The sequence below is a fragment of the Salmo trutta genome, chromosome 4 (genome assembly GCF_901001165.1).
Source record: "Salmo trutta chromosome 4, fSalTru1.1, whole genome shotgun sequence".
In the NCBI taxonomy this organism is placed as follows: domain Eukaryota; kingdom Metazoa; phylum Chordata; class Actinopteri; order Salmoniformes; family Salmonidae; genus Salmo; species Salmo trutta.
Window position 1 is genome coordinate 39,295,835 of NC_042960.1, and position 20,655 is coordinate 39,316,489.

Below are 20,655 nucleotides of genomic sequence, written 5' to 3' on the forward strand. Positions count from 1 at the left end.
TTCGCAGTGTTATGCTGTGTTGCTCCCACACCTGGTGGAAATGGCTCCAATCATAGAAATGCTAATGACAACAACCGCAAGTTGATATAATTTGTAAATGGCACAGTAATGTCACTATTCCTGCATTTATCAAGTTGCTGTTTTTGACATACGTGTTTATGACATGCTTATGTACTGCTTATGAATGTGCTACAGTGCATTTGGAAAGTATTCAGACCCCTTGACTTTTTCCACATTTTGTTACGTTACAGCCTTATTCTAAAATGTATTGAATACTTTTTGTCCTTCATCAATCTACACACAATATCCCATGATGACAATGCAAAAACAGGTTTTTAGAATTTTTTGCAAATGTATATGGGGGAAAAAATGGCACATTTACGTAAGTATTCAGACCCTTTACTCAGTACTTTGTTGAAGCATCTTTGGCAGCGATTACAGCCTTGAGTATGACGCTACAAGCTCTGTCAAGTTGGATGGGGAGCATTGCTGCAGAGCAATTTTCAGGTCTCTCCAGAGATGTTCGATCAGGTTCGAGACTTGTCCGAAAGGCACTTCTGCATTGTCTTGGCTGTGTGCTAAGGGTCGTTGTCCTGTTGGAAGGTGAACCTTCGCCCCAGTCGGAGGTCCTGAGTGCTCTGGAGCAGGTTTTCATCAAGGATCTCTCTGTACTTTGCTCCGTTCATCTTTGCCTCAATCCTGACTAGTCTCCCAGTCCCTGCTGCTGAAAAACATCCCCACAGCATGATGCTGCCACCACCATGCTTCACCATAGGGATGGTGCCAGGTTTCCTCCAGATGTGACGCTTGGCATTCAGGCTTGGTTTCAGCAGACCAGAGAATCTTGTTTCTCATGGTCTGAGATTCCTTTAGGTGCCTTTTGGCAAACTCCAAGCAGGCTGTTATGTGCCTTTTACTGAGGAGTGGCTTCCGTCTGGCCACTCTACCACAAAGGCCTGATTGGTGGAGTGCTGCAGAGATGGTTGTCCTTGTCCTTCTGTAAGGTTCTCCCATCTCCACAGAGGAACTCTGAAACTCTGTCAGAGTGACCATCAGGTTCTTGGTCACCTCCCTGACCAAGGCCCTTCTCCCCCAATTGCTCAGTTTGGCCAAGCGGCCAGCTCTAGGAAGAGTCTTGGTGGTTCCAAACTTATTCCATTTAAGAATGATGGAGGCCACTGTGTTCAATCAGTTGAATTGACCACAGGTGGACTCAAATCAAGTTGTGGAAACATCTCAAGGATGATCAATGGAAACAGGATGCACCTGAGCTCAATTTCGAGTCTCATAGCAAAGGGTCTGAATACTTATGTAAATAAGGTATTTCTGTTTTTTCTCAAAACCAGTATGCGCTTTGTCATTATGGGGTATTGTGTGTAGCTTGATGAGTAAAAAAATGAATGTAATCAATTTAAGAATAAGGCTGTAACGTAACAAAATGTTGAGAAAGGGAAGGCGTCAGAATACTTCCCGAATGCACTGTATGTCCTGCTTTCTCCTACCCCGAGGACCCCATTGAAAATACGTGTTCTTCTGGGATTTCTGTCCTTTAACTCTACGACTTTTACCCCATATCATCAATCAATCAATCATGGGGTTTGAATGTCATTAAGTCCTTATGTACTGTAGGTACCCTTCATATAAAGTGTTACCTAATGTCCTCTAACCCTCTCCTGCTGTCGTCCTGTTCCCAGGTGGAGCTGCACCTGAAGCCCATCCAGTCCCTACTGGTGCACCAGAAACCCCTGGTGTTTGTGCTAAACTCCCCCCAGCCTGTGGTCTGGGACATCAGGACAGAGAAACTAGCCCTGGGCATCAAACACACCTTCCATGTAAGTCAAGATTGAACTAAGTTCCCCTTCCAATCTCTCTCTCGCTCGCTCGCTCTTTCTTTCACTCGCTCGCTCTCTCTCTTGCTCCTTCTCTCTCTCACTCTTTCTCTCGCTCTCTCACCCTATGTCATTCTATTTCTCTCTCTCACCCTCTCACTCTCTCTGTCACTTTCTCTCTTACCCTCTCTGTCAATCTCTCTCTCTCTCTCTCTCTCTCTCTCTCTCTCTCTCTCTCTCTCTCTCTCTCACCCTCTGTCTCTCTGTCTCTCTCGCTCTCTCTCTCTGTCCCACTCCATTAGGTCCATTTCCAATCTCTCTCTCTTAGTCCACTTACTTCCATGTATTTATTTCCTCATACCATTCTTTATTAACATTCAGGCGTCGTCCACTTTTCTCCGTGAGACGTTAAGGAAGCAATTCTTTTGCAGAGGAAACCTGTGCTACGTTATGGTCTAGACGAGAAGAGCTCTTAGCCGTTGGTTACAGATTTATCATGTGTTACACACAGTCTGTGGACAACAACAACCCCAGTCTATGGACAACAAAAACCAACCACACATACAGACACACACACACACTCTCCCACATGCCCTGTGGTGAGACGTTAATGTCTGTATGGCAGTAGTTAATGTGTAATGTGCATCAGTGGTTTACCCATGGATACAGGCTCTTCCTTACACTGTGCAGACACACACCCTTTCCACTTCCTCCTGTTGTAAACCCTAATAATCAGTGACAGACATACACCACTTTAATGGCTAACACACCACTGCTTTAGGACTTCGTTGCTATCAACCCTCAAGTGATTGGTGAACTCTTGTTTACATGCCAGATGATAGGCTATAGTTTTGCTTAGCCTGTTCCCAGATCTGTTTAAGTGCTGTCTTGCCAATTCCTACGGTCATTGTCACACCAGGCTACATTATGCTACGCTCATCCAGTGTCACGTAGAGAGTTGTGTGCTGGCCGGAAACCCTCTGACACAGTCGGGGATGAAGCGTATTTATACTAGAAGATAAAGTGGGTCGGTGACATCAGCTCTGTTGGCACTGGAGTCCCTAACAACATTGTTTTTTAATCTGGCTTTTAAACAGTAAAGGGCTGTTCCCTCCCACCCTCCCCTTACTTCCCTCCCTCCCTTCTTTCCCCCCCCCCCCTCCTCCCCCTCCCTCCCTCCCTAACTCCATCCAAGCAATCTTGTTGATGGCTGGGCAGCGGTACAAATCATCCAGGGCGTCACACACACACACCCCGATGGGGAGGGGAACATGGAGGTTTCTTGAAGGAGTATTGGGAGGCAGCAGGCCCCAGCAGGCCCCCTGGACAGCTAGCCATATTTAGTAATGATACCAGAGGAGACCAGAGGGCTTCTCTCTCTCTCGCTCTCTCTCACTGTGAGACTTAATGAGAAAATGGGGGTAAGCCACCGTATCACATGAGACAATCACAGAGAAGTTAGAGCAAGAGGCCTTACGTGGCTTAACTCAACCATGCTGCTCTACACTGTAAGCCTGGCTGGATCTGTACACTCCTCCACTCCTCCCTTGCCATATATGCTGTGAAAACGTTCATGTAGCTCGTGGTTCTTCTGAAAGAATCATTGTTAACACCATAGCGTTCCACAAGACTGCGACATCAGGCACTAATTCATATTATTTCCATATGTGGCGGTGACGTGTTCTCATCGCATGCAAAACATCCACCATGAAAACCAGAGTCCATACAATGTTTAACACAGACACTCATACACACGCATGCACGTACACACACACACACACACACACACACGTCCACATTTCTCAGAGACTTCGGCGGTGGGAAGACCTTGGTCTCTGTCGGCAAAAAGAAGAGGTCTCCGTCATCACCTCTGTGTTGAGTAGGATTACTGTGGTTATGTGAAGGTAGCTAGCTGATGTGCTAACATCCATCCACCTTCTGTTTCCCAGCATATTGCCTTGAGCAGATAAATCATTAGAGCCATATTACAGACCAGACCTGGGTTCAAATACTATTTGACATCATTCCAAAAACATCCGCTGGGATTGATTGAGTTACCTGGCGCAATGGAACCAATAGATAAGTTGCACACTTCAAACCCCGCGCATCTGGCTCTCCAGGCAGGCTAATACAGGCACTTAAAGAATTTGAAATATTTCAAATAGTACTTGAACCCAGGTCTAAAACAGACCCAACCCCAGCCTCAGTCTGTTCCTGTCTTAACCACAGACTCAGGTTTCACTGTGACACCCCTAGTGAATACATCAAACAGTGTGACATGAGAACTCAATTCCAGTTATTTCCTGTACTAAGTGGAAATGCTTCCATGTAAGATTGAAAAAAAGGGATGTAGCTCATTCAGATGAATTGGCATCCAGGCTGCTTACGTTTTCAGAGTTGTAAACTTGAATTCTACCTGCGGTTAGAGCCAGTCTTCTCTTGTGCGCATCCCAAATGGCACCCTACTCCTATATAGTGCAGGCTCTGGTCAAAAGTCGTGCACTATATAGGGATAGGGTGCCATTGGGGATGTCGTCTCAGAGGGAGCCATTAGCAGGTCAACAGTGTAGTAAATGCCTCCTCATCAGACATATAAGAGCTGACAACAGCCATGAGGCCCATCCCACAGCCTACAGTACAGTACTAGGCTAGCCGACCTTATTCTGTAGTGTAACTAATGTTGTTAGACGTTGGATCTGACATGGGGCCCTGTGCCTGCTTTCCCACTGTCAAGGGGGAGGGATAGGACTCCTCCCTGGTGACAGTTTTACTGTTCAGGGATACTTAAATGTACACTCATAAGATTTACAGTATCATATATATACACTGAGTTTACAAAACATTAAGAACACCTTCCTAATATTCAGTTGTACCCCCCGCCACTTTTTGCCCTCAGAACAGCCTCAATTCGTCAGGGCATGGACTTTAAAAGGTGTCAAAGGTTCCACAGGGATACTGGCCCATGTTGACTCCAATGCTTCCCACAGTTGTGTCAAGTTTGCTAGATGTAATTTGGGTGGTGGACCATTCTTGATACACACAGGAAGCTGTTGAGCGTGAAAAACCCAGCAGTGTTGCAGTTCCTGACACAAACCGGTGCACCTGGCACCTACTACCATACACCGTTCAAAGGCACTTAAATATTTTGTCTTGCCCATTCACCCTCTGAATGGCACACATACACAGTCCATGTCTCAATTATCTCAAGGCTTAAAAATCCTTCTTTAACCTGTCTCCTCCCCTTCATCTACACTGATTGAAGTGGATTTAACAAGTGACATCAGTAACGGATCATAGCTTTCACCTGGATTCACCTGGTCAGTCTATGTCATGGAAAGAGCAGGTGTTCATAATGTTTTATATGTCTGATGAGGAGGCATTTACTACACTGTTGACCTGCTAATGGCTCCCTCTGAGTCGACATCCCCAATGGCACCCTATCCCTATATAGTGCACGACTTTTGACCAGAGCCCGCACTATATAGGAGTAGGGTGCCATTTGGGATGCGCACAAGAGAAGACTGGCTCTAACCGCAGGTAGAATTCAAGTTTACAACTCTGAAAACGTAAGCAGCCTGGATGCCAATTCATCTGAATGAGCTACATCCCTTTTTTCAATCTTACATGGAAGTATTTCCACTATATAATATATATATATTATATATTTCCACTATATATACTACCAGTCAAAAGTTTTAGAACACCTACTCAATCAAGGTTTATTTTTAATTTTTTTAAACAATTTTTTACATTGTAGAATAATAGTGAAGACATCAGAACTATGAAATAACACATGGAATCATGTAGTAACCAAAAAAGTGTTAAACAAATCAAAATATGTTATATTTGAGATTCTTCAAATAGCCACCCTTTGCCTTGATGACAGCTTTGCACACTCTTGGCAAAAAATATATTATATATATATATATATATATATATATATATATATATATATATATATATATATATATATATATATATGTATATGTATATATATATATATATATATACACACACACATAAACATACTTTGGATTTTTCATCCAAATAGCTTAGATGACATTATCTTTTTGGCCTAGCAAGTTATGTATATACTGTAGACACGTGAAACCTATGAGTCATATCTAAGTCCTATTCCGGCACATTCACAGTGAGGTGAATGTACCAGATTATCTGTCTGTCTGTGAAGAGCCACTCTGGTCCTTAGCTATGGCAAAGTAAGGTTAGCGTTGAGTTGTGTGTTTGAGTGACATCCCTGTGCCCTCTGGCTGTGAGCAGAACGAGCTGCCTGTTACATCCCATCTGTCAGGCCAGCTCCTCTCCTCAGGTTCAGGTTGGCTCCACGGGGATGCCTCATTAACACGCCGCCATGATGGAACCCAAACACTGACTGGCTGGACAGAGAGACTGGACGAGCTGCTGAGAGAATGGACGAATACCCAATCCTCTCACACTCAGTCAGTGTTTCACTCTGCATCCCTGGCCTGTAGCTCTGCTCAGACCAACTGCAGTACACGTGTCGGAGTCAAACAGTCTGACCTGCAGAAGAAGAAGACTGCAGTATAATTGCAAAATCTGCATGGATTCAAAATGTCACAGCACCTTCCTCAACACATAGTAACCAGATCAGAACCACACTTATACTCTCACTGGTGGTATTCTTTACAGTCTGGAGCACGGCATGTGTACTGTATGTGTACTGTATGTTGACTGTATGTGAAGCCTGAGCTAGTGAGACAGAGAGTGCCAAGTTCAGCTTGCGCACCAACTGCCACGTTTGAGTAAACTCTCTTGTAGAGTTGGAGAGGAGCTGGTGTTGTGTGGTGGGTATGTCGAGTAACAGAATGAATAGTAATGGTTTTTAGATCTTACCACCTCAGACCCTGATCCTCCTAGCCACACAGCCAGACCTCCTCTACACTGTTCCCCCATTAGATTGACTATTTCCTGGGGCTAATGGGCCCTGAATCAACTCTGAATCTGCCCTGAATCAGCGCTGCAAGGACACGTTTCCTGGACCCCGGTTCTAGGGTCCACAGACGGACACATATGGGCCCTGGAACTGCTTCAGTTTAGCCCTGCTCTCCTCTGCCTGGTGAGCACACTGTCTGTTGCTGTTGGCCCGCTAGACCCTCCTGCCTGCAGCGTTTTCAAATCCTTGGCCTCAAATCCAGACGTTCTGTTGTAAAACATGCTACGCAGCTCTCCCTGTCAATCAGAAGTACCGAGTAATGAAAAAACATGAAGTCGAACATGAAATGAGAGATGGACACAGCAAATCAAGCCAATGTAATTTCACCAGGAGACAATTAGGATCCTTAGGAGGGCTCATCTCCAGAGAGGTGTCTTTATTAAAGTTGGCTCTATGACTCTGGTTGCGTCTCAAATGGCACCATATTCCCTATGTTGTGCCCTACTTTTGACCAGGGCCCATAGAGAATAGAGTGCCATTTGAGACGCAGCCTCTATGTTTTAAAGGGTTATCGTGCCTTATTGTTTGATCTGAAACACATCTTTGTTCTCTCTCGCCTTTTGATGGACCAACACTGTAAAGTTTAGCTGTTGGAATTTGTTGCTCTTTCTGTGTTTGCCAAGTCTTTATCCTTTTCTCTCGTTTCTTTCTTTTATTGCATTATTTGGATTTGGTGTGATTCTTTCTTTCTTTCTCTCTCTCCTTTTGGTCTCTCTCTACTTTTCTTTCTTTCTCTCGCTCCGTTTCACCCTCTCTCTCGCTCTCTCTCACTCTGTCTCTCTCTTTCTCTCGCTCCCTCTTTCGTTCTCTGTGCTCGTTAAATGGAACCATGGCCAGCCCAATATTGTTTTTTCTTCAGAGACAGATCTACAGAAACGTTCTGCCGGGGTGCATAGACAGATGGTGTTGTTTTCTACGCAACACCTCTCCCTGCCAGTTCTCTCTCTCTCTCGCTCTCTCATATACACACACACACACACACACACACACACACACACACACACACACACACACACACACACACACACACACACACACACACACACACACACACACACGCCAGCAGCTTGATTAGCTCTCTGGAGCCAATATAGAGAGAGCAGATCAAATCACCCACAGAAAAAGCATTTATCACATTCATAACATCACTGCATTAGGGCACGTTCCTATTATCTCACATCCTCTCTCTGTCCCTGAGGCCTCCCTCCCTGTCTCCCACTGTTTGGAACACCTCGTCTTCTCCAGACAGAGATGGTGTTTTCTCCGGTTGTACTCTGGGTGTTGCTTAGCGAGAGAGTTGGAGGATTGCAACACTCTGATAATTGATATAATTTGGCACGGCGTCTCTTCTCTCCCCTCACCCGAGCAGCACATATGGCAATAATATGTAGACGTTCACACACACACACACAGGCAGAGAAGCCAGGAAACCAACCACAGGCATATGCTTTTAAAAAGCCACGGACCGTAAAGGGTACTGGGCAGCAGGCACATGTTATTGTTGGGTTTTATACTTGGGGAGGGAAGGAAGGGACCAATCTTAGAGTGAGGAGGCTTCGCTCTCTATGGCTGTTAGGAACTGTCGACTTTGGAACATTTAGACTAATGCCGACTAATTATGGCAGCAGCTATCTCTTTTGAAAAGTCAGGCGTAATATTTCATTGTATCCCATTGCATGTTCAGTGCAATCGGCTGAACAGTTGAGACTGGCTGATGTCAAAGCTGATGTTGCTTTTCAACAGACATGAAGTGGAGAGCAGCAGACACCCTTCTCATTGTCTTACACCCATGGAACGAAGTTAGGCTAGTCCGCTAGCCCCAGGTTGGTATTTTTCAGAGCGGGCTTTAAGAAAATTTCCCAAACTAGAGGTCCATCCCTGGTTCCACCCAAGCACCCCCTCTTCTTTGACTTTGAACTGCCCAAGAACATCTCATTGGAGATTAGCTCTATTAGTTCCATTCCCAGTTAGGTAGAATGAGGTAAACTCTTGGCTTTGCAAAGTTCCATGGCTATTGAGTGCAAACCTGAGCTGATTCCAGACAGACAGACAGAAAGAGGCCAAACAGACGTTCAGCCCCCCTGCTTGGTTGCGTTAGATATGAGGTCATACAGTGAAATGAGCCCAGGACTAATCTAGGTTGTCTGTCTGGTTCTGTTTGTGAGAAGAGGACGAATAAACAACATGAATGTATGTGTTCAGGGATTAGGCCCTCTCTCTCTCTGCACGTTCAGTCCTGTGTCCAGACAGGTCCTCCTCTTCTCTGCTCAGGGAGAACTGGATGATACGCTCAAGGCAAGGAGTAGCGTACGTGCTATGACAGTAGGGACTATAAAATCGACAAAAATGACTGTACTGTGTATTGTATGAAAATTTTCCTCCCAATTGTTTCATTGAGTTAATCAATCCCTTGTGACAGTCATTGATGTCTATGGATGTAGAACTACTTTGACGTCTACAGTCTTAGAAAAAAAGGTGCTATCTAGAACCTTAAAGGGTTCTTTGACTGTCTGCATCTGGGAACCCTTTGAATAATAATTTTTGGTTGCAGATAGAACCCTTTTGCTTCCAGGTTAAACCCTTTTTGGTTCAACGTAGAACCCGTTCTACAGAGGATTCTACATTGAGCCAAAAATGGTTCTACCTGCAACCAAAAAGGATTCTCTTATGGGGACAGCCGAATAACCCTTTTGGAGTCCTTTTTTCTAAGAGTGTATGCATGCAACACTACTTTGATGTCTTTGCATGTAGCACTACTTTGAAGTATTGTTAATACTCTGGGAGCCAAACAATTAACAATACCGTAACTTTGAAATGGTATAGCTTTCAAGCAGTTATTTTGCAAGTCCTGGCTTCACACTTTATTTGTTCTTGTAAAAGTAGATGCTCATTTCTTATTTTTTCCAACTTTCAAGTCTTTGATGAAAACATTGCTTATGATTGCAGATGATCCTTAATGAATCTTAAATAATGATGAGCGAGAAAGTTACAGAGGGACTAAACTCCTAGGTATAACATTGGATGGTCAATTATCATGGTGAACTCATATTGACTAAGTTGTTGTGAAGATGGGGACGGGTATGTCCCATCTTGATTACTGTCCGGTAATATGGTCAAATGAAGCTAAGAAAGACCTAGCAAATCTGCAGCTGGTTGAAAACAGAGCAGCACGCCTTGCCCTTACCGTGCATTCGGAAAGGATTCAGACCCCTTGACTTTTTCCACATTTTGTTACGTTACAGCCTTATTCTAAAATGTATTCAATTGTTTTTTCTTCATCAATTTACACACAATAACCCATAATGACAAAGCAAAAACAGGTTTTTAGAAATGTTTGCTAATTTATATAATGTAAGTATATACGTAAGTATTCAGACAATTGACTCAGTACTTTGTTGAAGCACCTTTGGCAGCGATTACAGCAGCAAGTCTTCTTGGGTATGTCGCTACAAGCTTGGCGCACTTGTATTTGGGGAGTTTCTCCCATTCTTCTCTGCAGATTCTCTCAAGCTCTGTCAGGTTGGATGGGGAGTGTTGCTGCACAGCTATTTTCAGGTCAATATAGGTGTATATATGTTTGATCGGGTTCAAGTCTGGGCTTTGGCTGGGCCACTCAAGGACATTCAGAGACTTGTACCTAAGCCACTCCTGCATTGTCTTGGCTGTGTGCTAAGGGTCATTGTCCTGTTGGAAGGTGAACCTTCACCCCAGTCTGAGGTCCTGAGCGCTCTGGAGGAGGTTTTTATCAAGGATCTCTCTGTACTTTGCTCCCTTCATCTTTGCCTCGATTCTGACTAGCCTCCCAGTCCCTGCTGCTGAAAAACATCCCCACAGCATGATGCTGCCACCACCATGCTTCACCGGCCTGCTAACTGTCTGAATTGCCGTATCCCCAGTCAGCCCAACCACTCACTGGACCCATGTGTTCACTTGGCTACGCATGCCTCTCTCTAATATCAATATGCCTCGTCCATTACTGTCCTGGTTAGTGATTACTGTCTTATTTCACTGTAGAGCCTCTAGCCCTGCTCAATATGCCTTAACCAACCATGTTGTTCCACCTCCTACATATGCGATGACATCACCTGGTTTAAATGTCTCTAGAGACTATATCTCTCTCATCGTTACTCAATGCCTAGGTTTACCTCCAATGTACTCACATCCTACCTTACCTTTGTCTGTACACTATGCCTTGAATCTATGCTATCGTACCCAGAAACCTGCTCCTTTTACTCTCTGTTCCGAACGTGCTAGACGGCCAGTTTGTATAGCCTTTAACCATACCCTTATCCTACTTCTCCTCTGTTCCTCTGGTGATGTGGAGGTTAATCCAGGTCCTGCAGTGCCTTGCTCCACTCACACTCCCCAGGTGCTCTCATTTGTTGACTTCTGTAACCGTAAAAGCCTTGGTTTCATGCATGTTAACATTAGAAGCCTCCTCCCTAAGTTTGTTTTACTCACTGCTTTAGCACACTCTGCCAACCCGGATGTCTTAGCCGTGTCTGAATCCTGGCTTAGGAAAACCACCAAAAACCCTGAAATCTCCATCGCTAACTATAACATTTTCCGCCAAGATAGAACTGCCAAAGGGGGCGGTGTTGCAATCTACTGCAAAGATAGCCTGCAGAGTTCTGTATTACTATCCAAGTCTGTACCCAAACAATTCGAGCTTCTACTTCTTAAAATTCACCTTTCCAGAAACAAGTCTCTCACTGTTGCCGCTTGCTATAGACCTCCCTCTGGCCCCAGCTCTGCCCTCGATACCATATGTGAATTGATTGCCCCCCCATCTATCTTCTGAGCTCGTGCTACTAGGTGACCTAAACTGGGACATGCTTAACACCCCGGGCATCCTACGATCTAAGCTTGATGCCCTCAATCTCAAACAAATTATCAATGAACCTACCAGGTACAACCCCAAATCCGTAAACACGGGCACCCTCATAGATGTCATCCTAACTAACTCGCCCTCCAAATACACCTCTGCTGTTTTCAATCAAGATCTCAGCGATCACTGCCTCATTACCTGCATCCGTAATGGGTCTGCGACCAAACGACCACCCCTCATCACTGTCAAACGCTCCCTAAAACACTTCTGTGAGCAGGCCTTTCTAATCGACTTGGCCGGGGTATCCTGGAATGACATTGACCTCATCCCGTCAGTAGATGATGCCTGGCTATTCTTTATAAGTGCCTTCCTCACCATCTTAAATAAGCATGCCCCACTCAAAAAAAATAGGAATAGATATAGTCCTTGGTTCACTCCAGACCTGTCTGCCCTTGACCAGCATAAAAACATCCTGTGGCGTTCTGCATTAGCATCGAATAGCCCCCGTGATATGCAACTTTTCAGGGAAGTTAGGAACAAATATACACAGGCAGTTAGAAAAGCTAAGGCTACCTTTTTCAAACAGAAATTTGCATCCTGTAGTACTAACTCAAAAAAGTTCTGGGACACTGTAAATCCATGGAGAATAAGAGCACCTCCTCCCAGCTGCCCACTGCTCTGAGGCTAGGAAACACTTACCACCGATAAATCCACTATAATTGAGAATTTCAATAAGCATTTCTCTACGGCTGGCCATGCTTTCCACCTGGCTACCCCTACCCCGGTCAACTGCCCGGCACCCTCCACAGCAACCAGCCAATGCCCCCACCATTTCTCCTTCACCCAAATCCAGATAGCTGATGTTCTGAAAGAGCTGCAAAATCTGGACCCATACAAATCAGCCGGGCTAGACAATCTGGACCCTCTCTTTCTAAAATTATCTGCCGAAATTGTTGTAACCCCTATTACAAGCCTGTTCAACCTCTATTTCGTATCGTCTGAGATTCCCAAAGATTGGAAAGCTGCCACGGTCATCCCCCTCTTCAAAGGGGGTGACACTCTAGACCCAAACTGCTACAGACCTATATCTATCCTACCCTGTCTTTCTAAGGTCTTCGAAAGCCAAGTTAACAAACAGATTACCAACCATTTCGAATCCCACCGTACCTTCTCCGCTGTGCAATCAGGTTTCAGAGCTGGTCATGGGTGCACCTCAGTCACGCTCAAGGTCCTAAATGACATTATAACCGCCGTCGATAAGAGACATTACTGTGCAGCTATATTCATCGACTTGGCCAAGGCTTTCGACTCTGTCAATCACCACATTCTTATTGGCAGACTCGACAGCCTTGGTTTCTCAAATGATTGCCTCGCCTGGTTTACCAACTACTTCTCTGATAGAGTTCAGTGTGTCAAATCGGAGGGCCTGTTGTCCGGACCTCTGGCAGTCTCTATGGGTGTGCCACAGGGTTCAATTCTCGGGCCGACTCTCTTCTCTGTATACATCAATAATGTTGCTCTTGCTGCTGGTGATTCTCTGATCCACCTCTACGCAGACAACACCATTCTGTATACTTCTGGCCCCTCTTTGAACACTGTGTTAACTAACCTCCAGACGAGCTTCAATGCCATACAACTCTTATTTCCGTGGCCTCCAACTGCTCTTAAACGCAAGTAAAACTAAATGCATGCTATTCAATCGATCACTGCCCGCACCTGCTCGCCCGTCCAGCATCACTACTCTGGACGGCTCTGACTTACGTGGACAACTACAAATACCTGGGTGTCTGGTTCGACTGTAAACTCTCCTTCCATTAAGCATCTCCAATCCAAAATTAAATCTAGAATCGGCTTCCTATATCGCAACAAAGCGTCCTTCACTCATGCTGCCAAACATACCCTCATAAAACTGACCATCCTACCGATCCTCGACTTCGGTGATGTCATCTATAAAATAGCCTCCAACACTCTACTCATCAAACTGGATGCAGTCTATCACAGTGCCATACGTTTTGTCACCAAAGCCCGATACACTATCCACCACTGCGACCTGTACGCTCTCGTTGGTTGGCCCTCGCTTCATACTCGTTGCCAAACCCACTGGCTACATGTTATCTACAAGTCTCTGCTAGGTAAAGCCCCGCCTTATCTCAGCTCACTGGTCACCATAGCAGCACCCACTCGTAGCATGCGCTCCAGCAGGTATATCTATCTCACTGGTCACCCCCAAAGCCAATTCCTCCTTTGGTCGTCTTTCCTTCCAGTTCTCTGCTGCCAATAACTGGAACGAACTGCAAAAATCTCTGAAGCTGGAGACTCATATCTCCCTCACTAGCTTTAAGCACCAGCTTTCAGAGCAGCTCACAGATCACTGCACCTGTACATAGCCCATCTGTAAACAGCCCATCTATCTACCTACCTCATCCCCATACTGTATTTATTTATTTATCTTGCTCCTTTGCACCCCAGTATCTCTACTTGCACATTCATTTTCTGCACATCTACCATTCCAGTGTTTAATTGCTATATTGTAATGAATTACCATGGCCTATTTATTGCCTTAACTTACCCATTTGCACTCACTGTATATAGACTTTTTGTTTTCTTTTGTTCTACTGTATTATTGACTGTATGTTTTGTTTGTTCCATGTGTAACTCTGTGCTGTTGTATGTGTCGAATTGCTATGCTTTATCTTGGCCAGGTCGCAGTTGCAAATGAGAACTTGTTCTCAACTAGCCTACCTGGTTAAATAAAGGTGAAATATATATAGATTTTTTAAATCCTGTCTCGGAGTTCTACGGACAATTCCTTTGACCTCATGGCATGATTTTTGCTCTGACATGCACTGTCAACTGTGAGACCTTATATAGACAGGTGTGTGCCTTTCCAAATCATATCCAATCAATTGAATTTACCACAGGTGGACTCAAATCAAGTTGTAGAAACATCTCGAGGATGATCAATGGAAACAGGATGCACCTGAGCTCAATTTTGAGTCTCATAGCAACGGGTCTGAATACTTATGTAAATAAAGTATGTTTTTTTTATATTTAATAGATGTGCAAACATTTCTAGAAACCTGTTTTTGCTTTGTCATTATTGGGTATTGTGTGTAGATTGCTGAAGAAAATGTTTTATTTAATCAATTTTAGAAGAAGGCTGTAACGTAACAAAATGTTGCAAAAGTCAAGGGGTCTGAAAACTTTCCGAATGCACTGTATATGTATTTTTTTTTACACATTCTTCTAACAAGCGTTCTCTCTCTCTCAGCTAACTTGGTATGGATCTAGGGTTGGTTTAGATAGAGAGACCAGGTTTGTTGAGTCCCAGTGTCTCTCTGAGTCTCTTCTTTCATATTACCATTTCAAATCACCCTCGAACGGCCTGGAGCTAATTTTGTTTTTTTCAGGCTTCCACCTCTAATTCTTTCAGACTAATTACAGACGTATTGCCGCAACTAAATTGATAAACTCTGCTGAGCTTGGCACGGTTTCCAAAAGTAAACCCCAACCCTTTCCTCCGGCCATCTCCTCCTCTCTCGTTGTTTCAGCACTTGTCCACGGCTCTATATCACTTGTGAGTGGTGAGGTGAGGCAGTCAGGCGGAGGCACGGAACTCCGTCTTTCTCCACTAAAGTTTTCCTTTCCTTCCTGCCGTAGTCGTTGTAAACGTTATCACTCAAAATAAATAGCTATGCTGCGGTGAATTCTTCGACAGTATCTGTCTCCCTGGTCTTGGCATTCATCATCTGTGGTGACAATGCCAGGAACGTAGAAAGGAGCGGCCAGGGGTCAAGCAGATGTTGCACATGGTGCTAGCTGGGCCGTGTGTGTGTGTGACGTGTGTGTGTGTGTGTGCTGGAGGGAAATGGAGAACCTCTCTGTCTGTAGTTCCAAATACCCAATTTTCAAACAAACAAGCAAACACCATGATCTGAAATACTGTGTTATGTTTTCCACTTCCCCCTCTTTGGAAAATTTGATGGGTAATGCAACAAACTGTGAACGATACTAAGTGATATGAGTTAATGTTTTAATTGGGCCTGCCAGGCAGCACTGTCAGCTGCCCTCCCCATGTTAGATAGGAGGCCGTGGGAATAAGAAAAACATCATGATAAATATAATGAGGTAGGTTATCTAGACCAGACCGTGTGTTAGGGCTGCCTGGCTGGCCTGGGATACTCAGCTCTGCTCACAGTTGTACTACAGTCAGTAGTTTTTTTTTCAGCACATGTGAATGTTTATCTCTCTGAAATGAAGCATATGGGTTGAGGTCCGTTAAGAGCCAAAGGGGTGGTCTCACTCTCTCTCTCTCTCTCTCTCTCTCGCTCTCTCGCTTCTGCGTACTCCCACACATGCATGCACACACGCCAAGCTCAGTCAAGTTTCTCTCTTTCCCTCCATCCCTACCTCCATCCCTCCCTCCTTCCATCCCTCCCTGCCAGAAGACAAATCAGCACTTCACTGTGGGCTCGGGGCTACGCACACATTTTACGCAATTTTTTTGTCACTCTGCGTATCACAGCTGGGTTTTGCGGTCTCGCAGCCTTTTGCCTACCTAGGCTTAGGCTACGTCCCACTGTATCACATCTGGATGCAATTTATCCCGCTCTCATATGGCAAAATTATTTACTTTTAGATTATAATGCTAACTCCAAACAAACTGCATTGCTAAAAGTAGTCTATTTCTTTGTGCCTCCGATTTATTTGTTAGTGTGTGTGTGAGCACGCATACACAGACACGTGTGTCTTGGAATTGTGTTTCCTATGACAAAGACAAAGTAGCGTGAGCATATGCCATTATATGTGTGTTTGTGTGTCTGCTGGCTATATTCATGACAGACAGTGCCATTCCTCTCCAGCTGTATGCAGCCATTTTGAGAAATCCCTGCACACTAGTGATGACGCACAATAACAGATTACGTAATCAGTAGATGCCATGCATCTTATTGTGTAAGGAGACCATGTGTAAAAATATGGAGCGCACATTGCGAGAAGCCTTGAAATAACGATTGGGGATGGAGTGTCAAAGATGTCTTTTGGCAAAGTTTAATAGAAGGTTTGAATTTGCAAAGTCTTCTCTTCTCCTTTTTCGGTTTGCCTCGAGGCAGGCCATGACTTTTATTGTCTTGAATTTCTTTTTTTCCCATAAAGTGGATGATGAGCATGTCAATAGAGCATTGACATTTATGGGCATATATATCTTTATCAACAAAGAAGTCCTTGTGAGTGGAAGTCTTGAAAACTAACTTCATGCGCCCAATAGAAAACACAGCTTCTTAACAGTAAATCACGTCACAGGTCTGATCCACAACTTTTTTTTAGCTTTACCATTTTATATTCTCAGTAACTCTATACATGTATTTCCTTCAGTATCTGAAATAGAGACTGCTGAAAGTAATCCAGAGTTATCTGATGTAAATTGGAATCGGAAAAAAAATCATACCCACTGATATTAAAGGTAGATTCAGCGATATGACGTCGATGCAGAAAGTGAGCCGCATAGTGCTCATCTCAATATCTGTCATTTCGCTGAGTCGACCATTAAATCAATGCTTATTGGTCTCTAGACTACAATTCCTGTAAATCCCCACTCCGTATTATTGTTCCTATGGTCTCTCTCTGAGTTACTGTCACACCAGGTCCATAATGCTAGAGATAGTCTCTTAGGACAAGTTTACCAAACGCAGATTAAGCCTAGTCCTAAATTAAAAATACTTTTCGATTCTCCATTGATCTTGCTCTTTAGTCCAGGACTAGGCTTAATCTGTGGCTATGAAACCAGCCCATAGTGTCATACAGAAACCTACTGTATCACAGTCATTCTGTGGAACCCCTGCCTCCAGCTCTTTTCCTCACAGGCAAAGTCATGTCCCTCTGTGGCTCCTATAGCCCTGAGAAACGGCTGTAGGCTATTATGACTATTCGTCTTAGTACACCCAATGCCATAGCAGTCGACAGGCATGTCTTCGGGGCTATGTCTCCTGATGTACAGTGTCTATCTGTAACACCATTGTGTCTCTCCACCCTCCAGGTATCAGAGAGCTCAGATGTCCACTTCTCTGTGTGTCGTTTAATACTGAAACATGGTTGTAGGCTCCTATGACTCCTAACACACTACAGCCATGTCTCAGGGGTATGACTCTTGATGAACCGTGTATGTCTGTCTGTAAAGCCATAGTGTCTCTCTGGCTGACTGTCTGTATCGTTGTGGTGTCTCCCCTTTCTCCAGGTATCTGAGGGATCTGATGTCCACTTCCCTCCAGGGAACTTCTCCCTCCACTGTCAGGTTCAGAAGGAGGTGCTTTCCCATGGCAACGAGCACCTCCTCAACTGGGCCACCAAGAAGTACAGAGCCGTCACCTCCTTCTCCGAACTCAAGATCGCCCTGGACATCTACATTAAAGTGGGAGAAGGTGTGTTTTACTTTCAGAGGGAAGTTAGAAATATTTCTCTAAAGGACGCTCTTAGAGGAAGGTGCTACCTATAACCATAAAGGGTTTTTTGGCTGCCCCTTCTGTAGGATAACTATTGGTTCCAAGTGGAACCCTACATCAAAGTGGGAGAAGGTGTGTTTCACTCTGAGAGGCAGGTTAGAAACATTGCCTCAGTCCTAAGGTAGTGCCACATTTCCGTTTCGAATGCCTAGGGAGACTTTTACACCTACCTTCACTAACAGTATATTTTCTCTGCCTCGTGACAGGCCTTTTCTTCCCCACTAAACCTTAATCAAGTGGTTCCCATGCAGTAATTGCCTCTCAATGGAGGCCATTGACAGTCCTGGGAGTTACTGGACCCTAGAGAAATAAAACAATCCCAGAGAAGCAGAGCTAACACTCTCTCTGTGTCTCAGTTCCACTGGCCAGCTTTCAGTTCCATTTAAAAAGCAAATAGACTTGGCCGGGAGGAAAGTACTTTTTCTTTCTTTTGTAATCTGGCCGTTTGCTTTCCTTGCTTGTCACTTTTCTTCATTGACTGTGAGCCCAGAGTCAGTGGCATGAGGAAGAAGTGACTGATGGAAATGCAGAGTAGGTTTGTGAGAGGGTGTGTGTCTTTGTAGTAGGTTTGTGAGAAGAATCGCTGCTCTGATTGCTAGCTGTAAAATGACGCCGGAGCAGAAGGCAGGTGTTTTGCGTGCCCCCAACCGATTGTGTTTTTTAGTTAGTTTATCTGCGTTATTTGTAACTTATTTTTTTACTATTTTTGTACATAATGTTGCCGCTACTGTCTCTTGACTGAAAATAATTTCTAGACATCAGGACTGTGATTACTCACCACGGGCTACCAGAATCCTTTTTATTCTTTCATGACTCTGACGAGTCTGAGGCGGAGGATATACGGCTCCCTCAGGAACAGGCCCTGACCCCAGTGATCTGTATGAAGAGGAGGCGGAGAAAGTGAGGCCGGAGGGCGGGCTGTCTTCTGAGGAGTAGGCGGCGATTGAATAAACCCCCACTCCCCTCAATTCTGTTAGCAAACATGCAATCTTTGGACAATAAAATAGATGAGTTATTGGGAAGATTAAACTATCAACAGGACATTAAAACTGTAACATCCTATGCTTCACGGAGTCATGGCTGAACGACAACAATATCAACATACAGCTGGCTGGTTATACGATGTACCGGCAGGATAGAACAGCGGCGTCTGGTAAGACAAGGGGCGGCGGGTCTATGTGTTTTTGTAAACAACAGCTGGTGCACGATATCTAAGGAAGTCCCGAGCCATTGCTCACCTGAGGTAGAGTTTCTCATGATAAGCTGCAGACTACATTACCGACTGAGAGAGTTCTCATCTATATTTTTTGTAGCTGTTTACATAACACCACAGTCAGAGGCGGCCACTAAGATAGCATTGAATGAACTATATTCCGCCAAAAGCAAACAAGACAACGCTCACCCAGAGGCGCCGCTCCTAGTAGCTGGGGACTTTAATGCAGGGAAACTTAAATCAGTTTAACCTAATTTCTATCAATATGTTAAATGTGCAACCAGAGGGAAAATAACTCTGGACCATCTATACTCCACACAAGCATACACAGATACATACAGAGCTGTCCCTTGCCCTCCATTTGGCAAATCTGACCATAATTATATCCTCCTGATTCCTGCTTACAAGCAAAAATGAAAGCAGGAAGCACCAGTGGCTAGATCAATAAAAAAGTGGTCAGATGAAGCAGATGCTAAGCTACAGGACTGTTTTGCTAGCACAGACTGGAATATGTTCCGGGATTCCTCCAATGTCATTGAGGAGTACACCACATCTGTCATTGGCTTCATCAATAAGTGCATTGATGACGTCGTACCCACAGTGACCGTACATACATACCCCAACCAGAAACCATGGATTACAGGCAGCATCCTCACTGAGCTGAAGGCTAGAGCTGCCGCTTCAAGGAGCGGGACTCTAACCCGGAAGCTTATAAGAAATCCCGCTATGCCCGCTGATGAACCATCAAACAGGCAAAGCATCAATACAGGACTAAGATCGAGTCTTACTACACCAACTCTGACGCTCGTCGGATGTGGCAGGGCCTGCAAACCATTACAGACTACAAAGGGAAGCAGAGCGAAGAGCTGCCCAGTGACATGAGCCTACCGGATGAGCTAAACTACTTCTATGCTCACTTCGAGGCAAATAACACTGAAACATGCATGAGAGCACCAGCTGTACTGGAAGAGTGTGATCACGCTCTCCGCAGCCGATGTGACTAAGACTTTTAGACAGGTCAACATTCACAAGGCTGCAGGGCCAGATGGATTACCAGGATGTGTACTGCGAGCATGCGCTGACCAACTAGCAAGTGTCTTCACTGACATTTTCAACCTCTCCCTGTCCGAGTCTGTAATACCAACATGTTTTAAGCAGACAACCATAGTGCCTGTGCCCAAGAACACTAAGGTAACCTGCCTATATGACTACCGACCCGTAGCACTCAAGTCTGTAGCCATGAAGTACTTTGAACGGCTGGTCATGGCTCACATCAACACTATCATCCCAGAAACCCTAGACTCACTCCAATTTGC

At 44.7% G+C, this 20,655-nt stretch overlaps 1 protein-coding gene across 1 annotated transcript in view; it reads left to right on the forward strand.

The window, feature by feature from the left end:
* LOC115192339 (transforming growth factor beta receptor type 3) overlaps nt 1-20,655 on the forward strand; it is a 139,583-nt gene that overhangs the window by 74,771 nt on the left and 44,157 nt on the right. The window contains exons 4-5 of the mRNA XM_029750723.1: nt 1,695-1,832; nt 17,862-18,045. Of these exons, the coding sequence (XP_029606583.1) occupies nt 1,695-1,832; nt 17,862-18,045 (322 nt within the window). The remainder of the gene's footprint in view (nt 1-1,694; nt 1,833-17,861; nt 18,046-20,655) is intronic.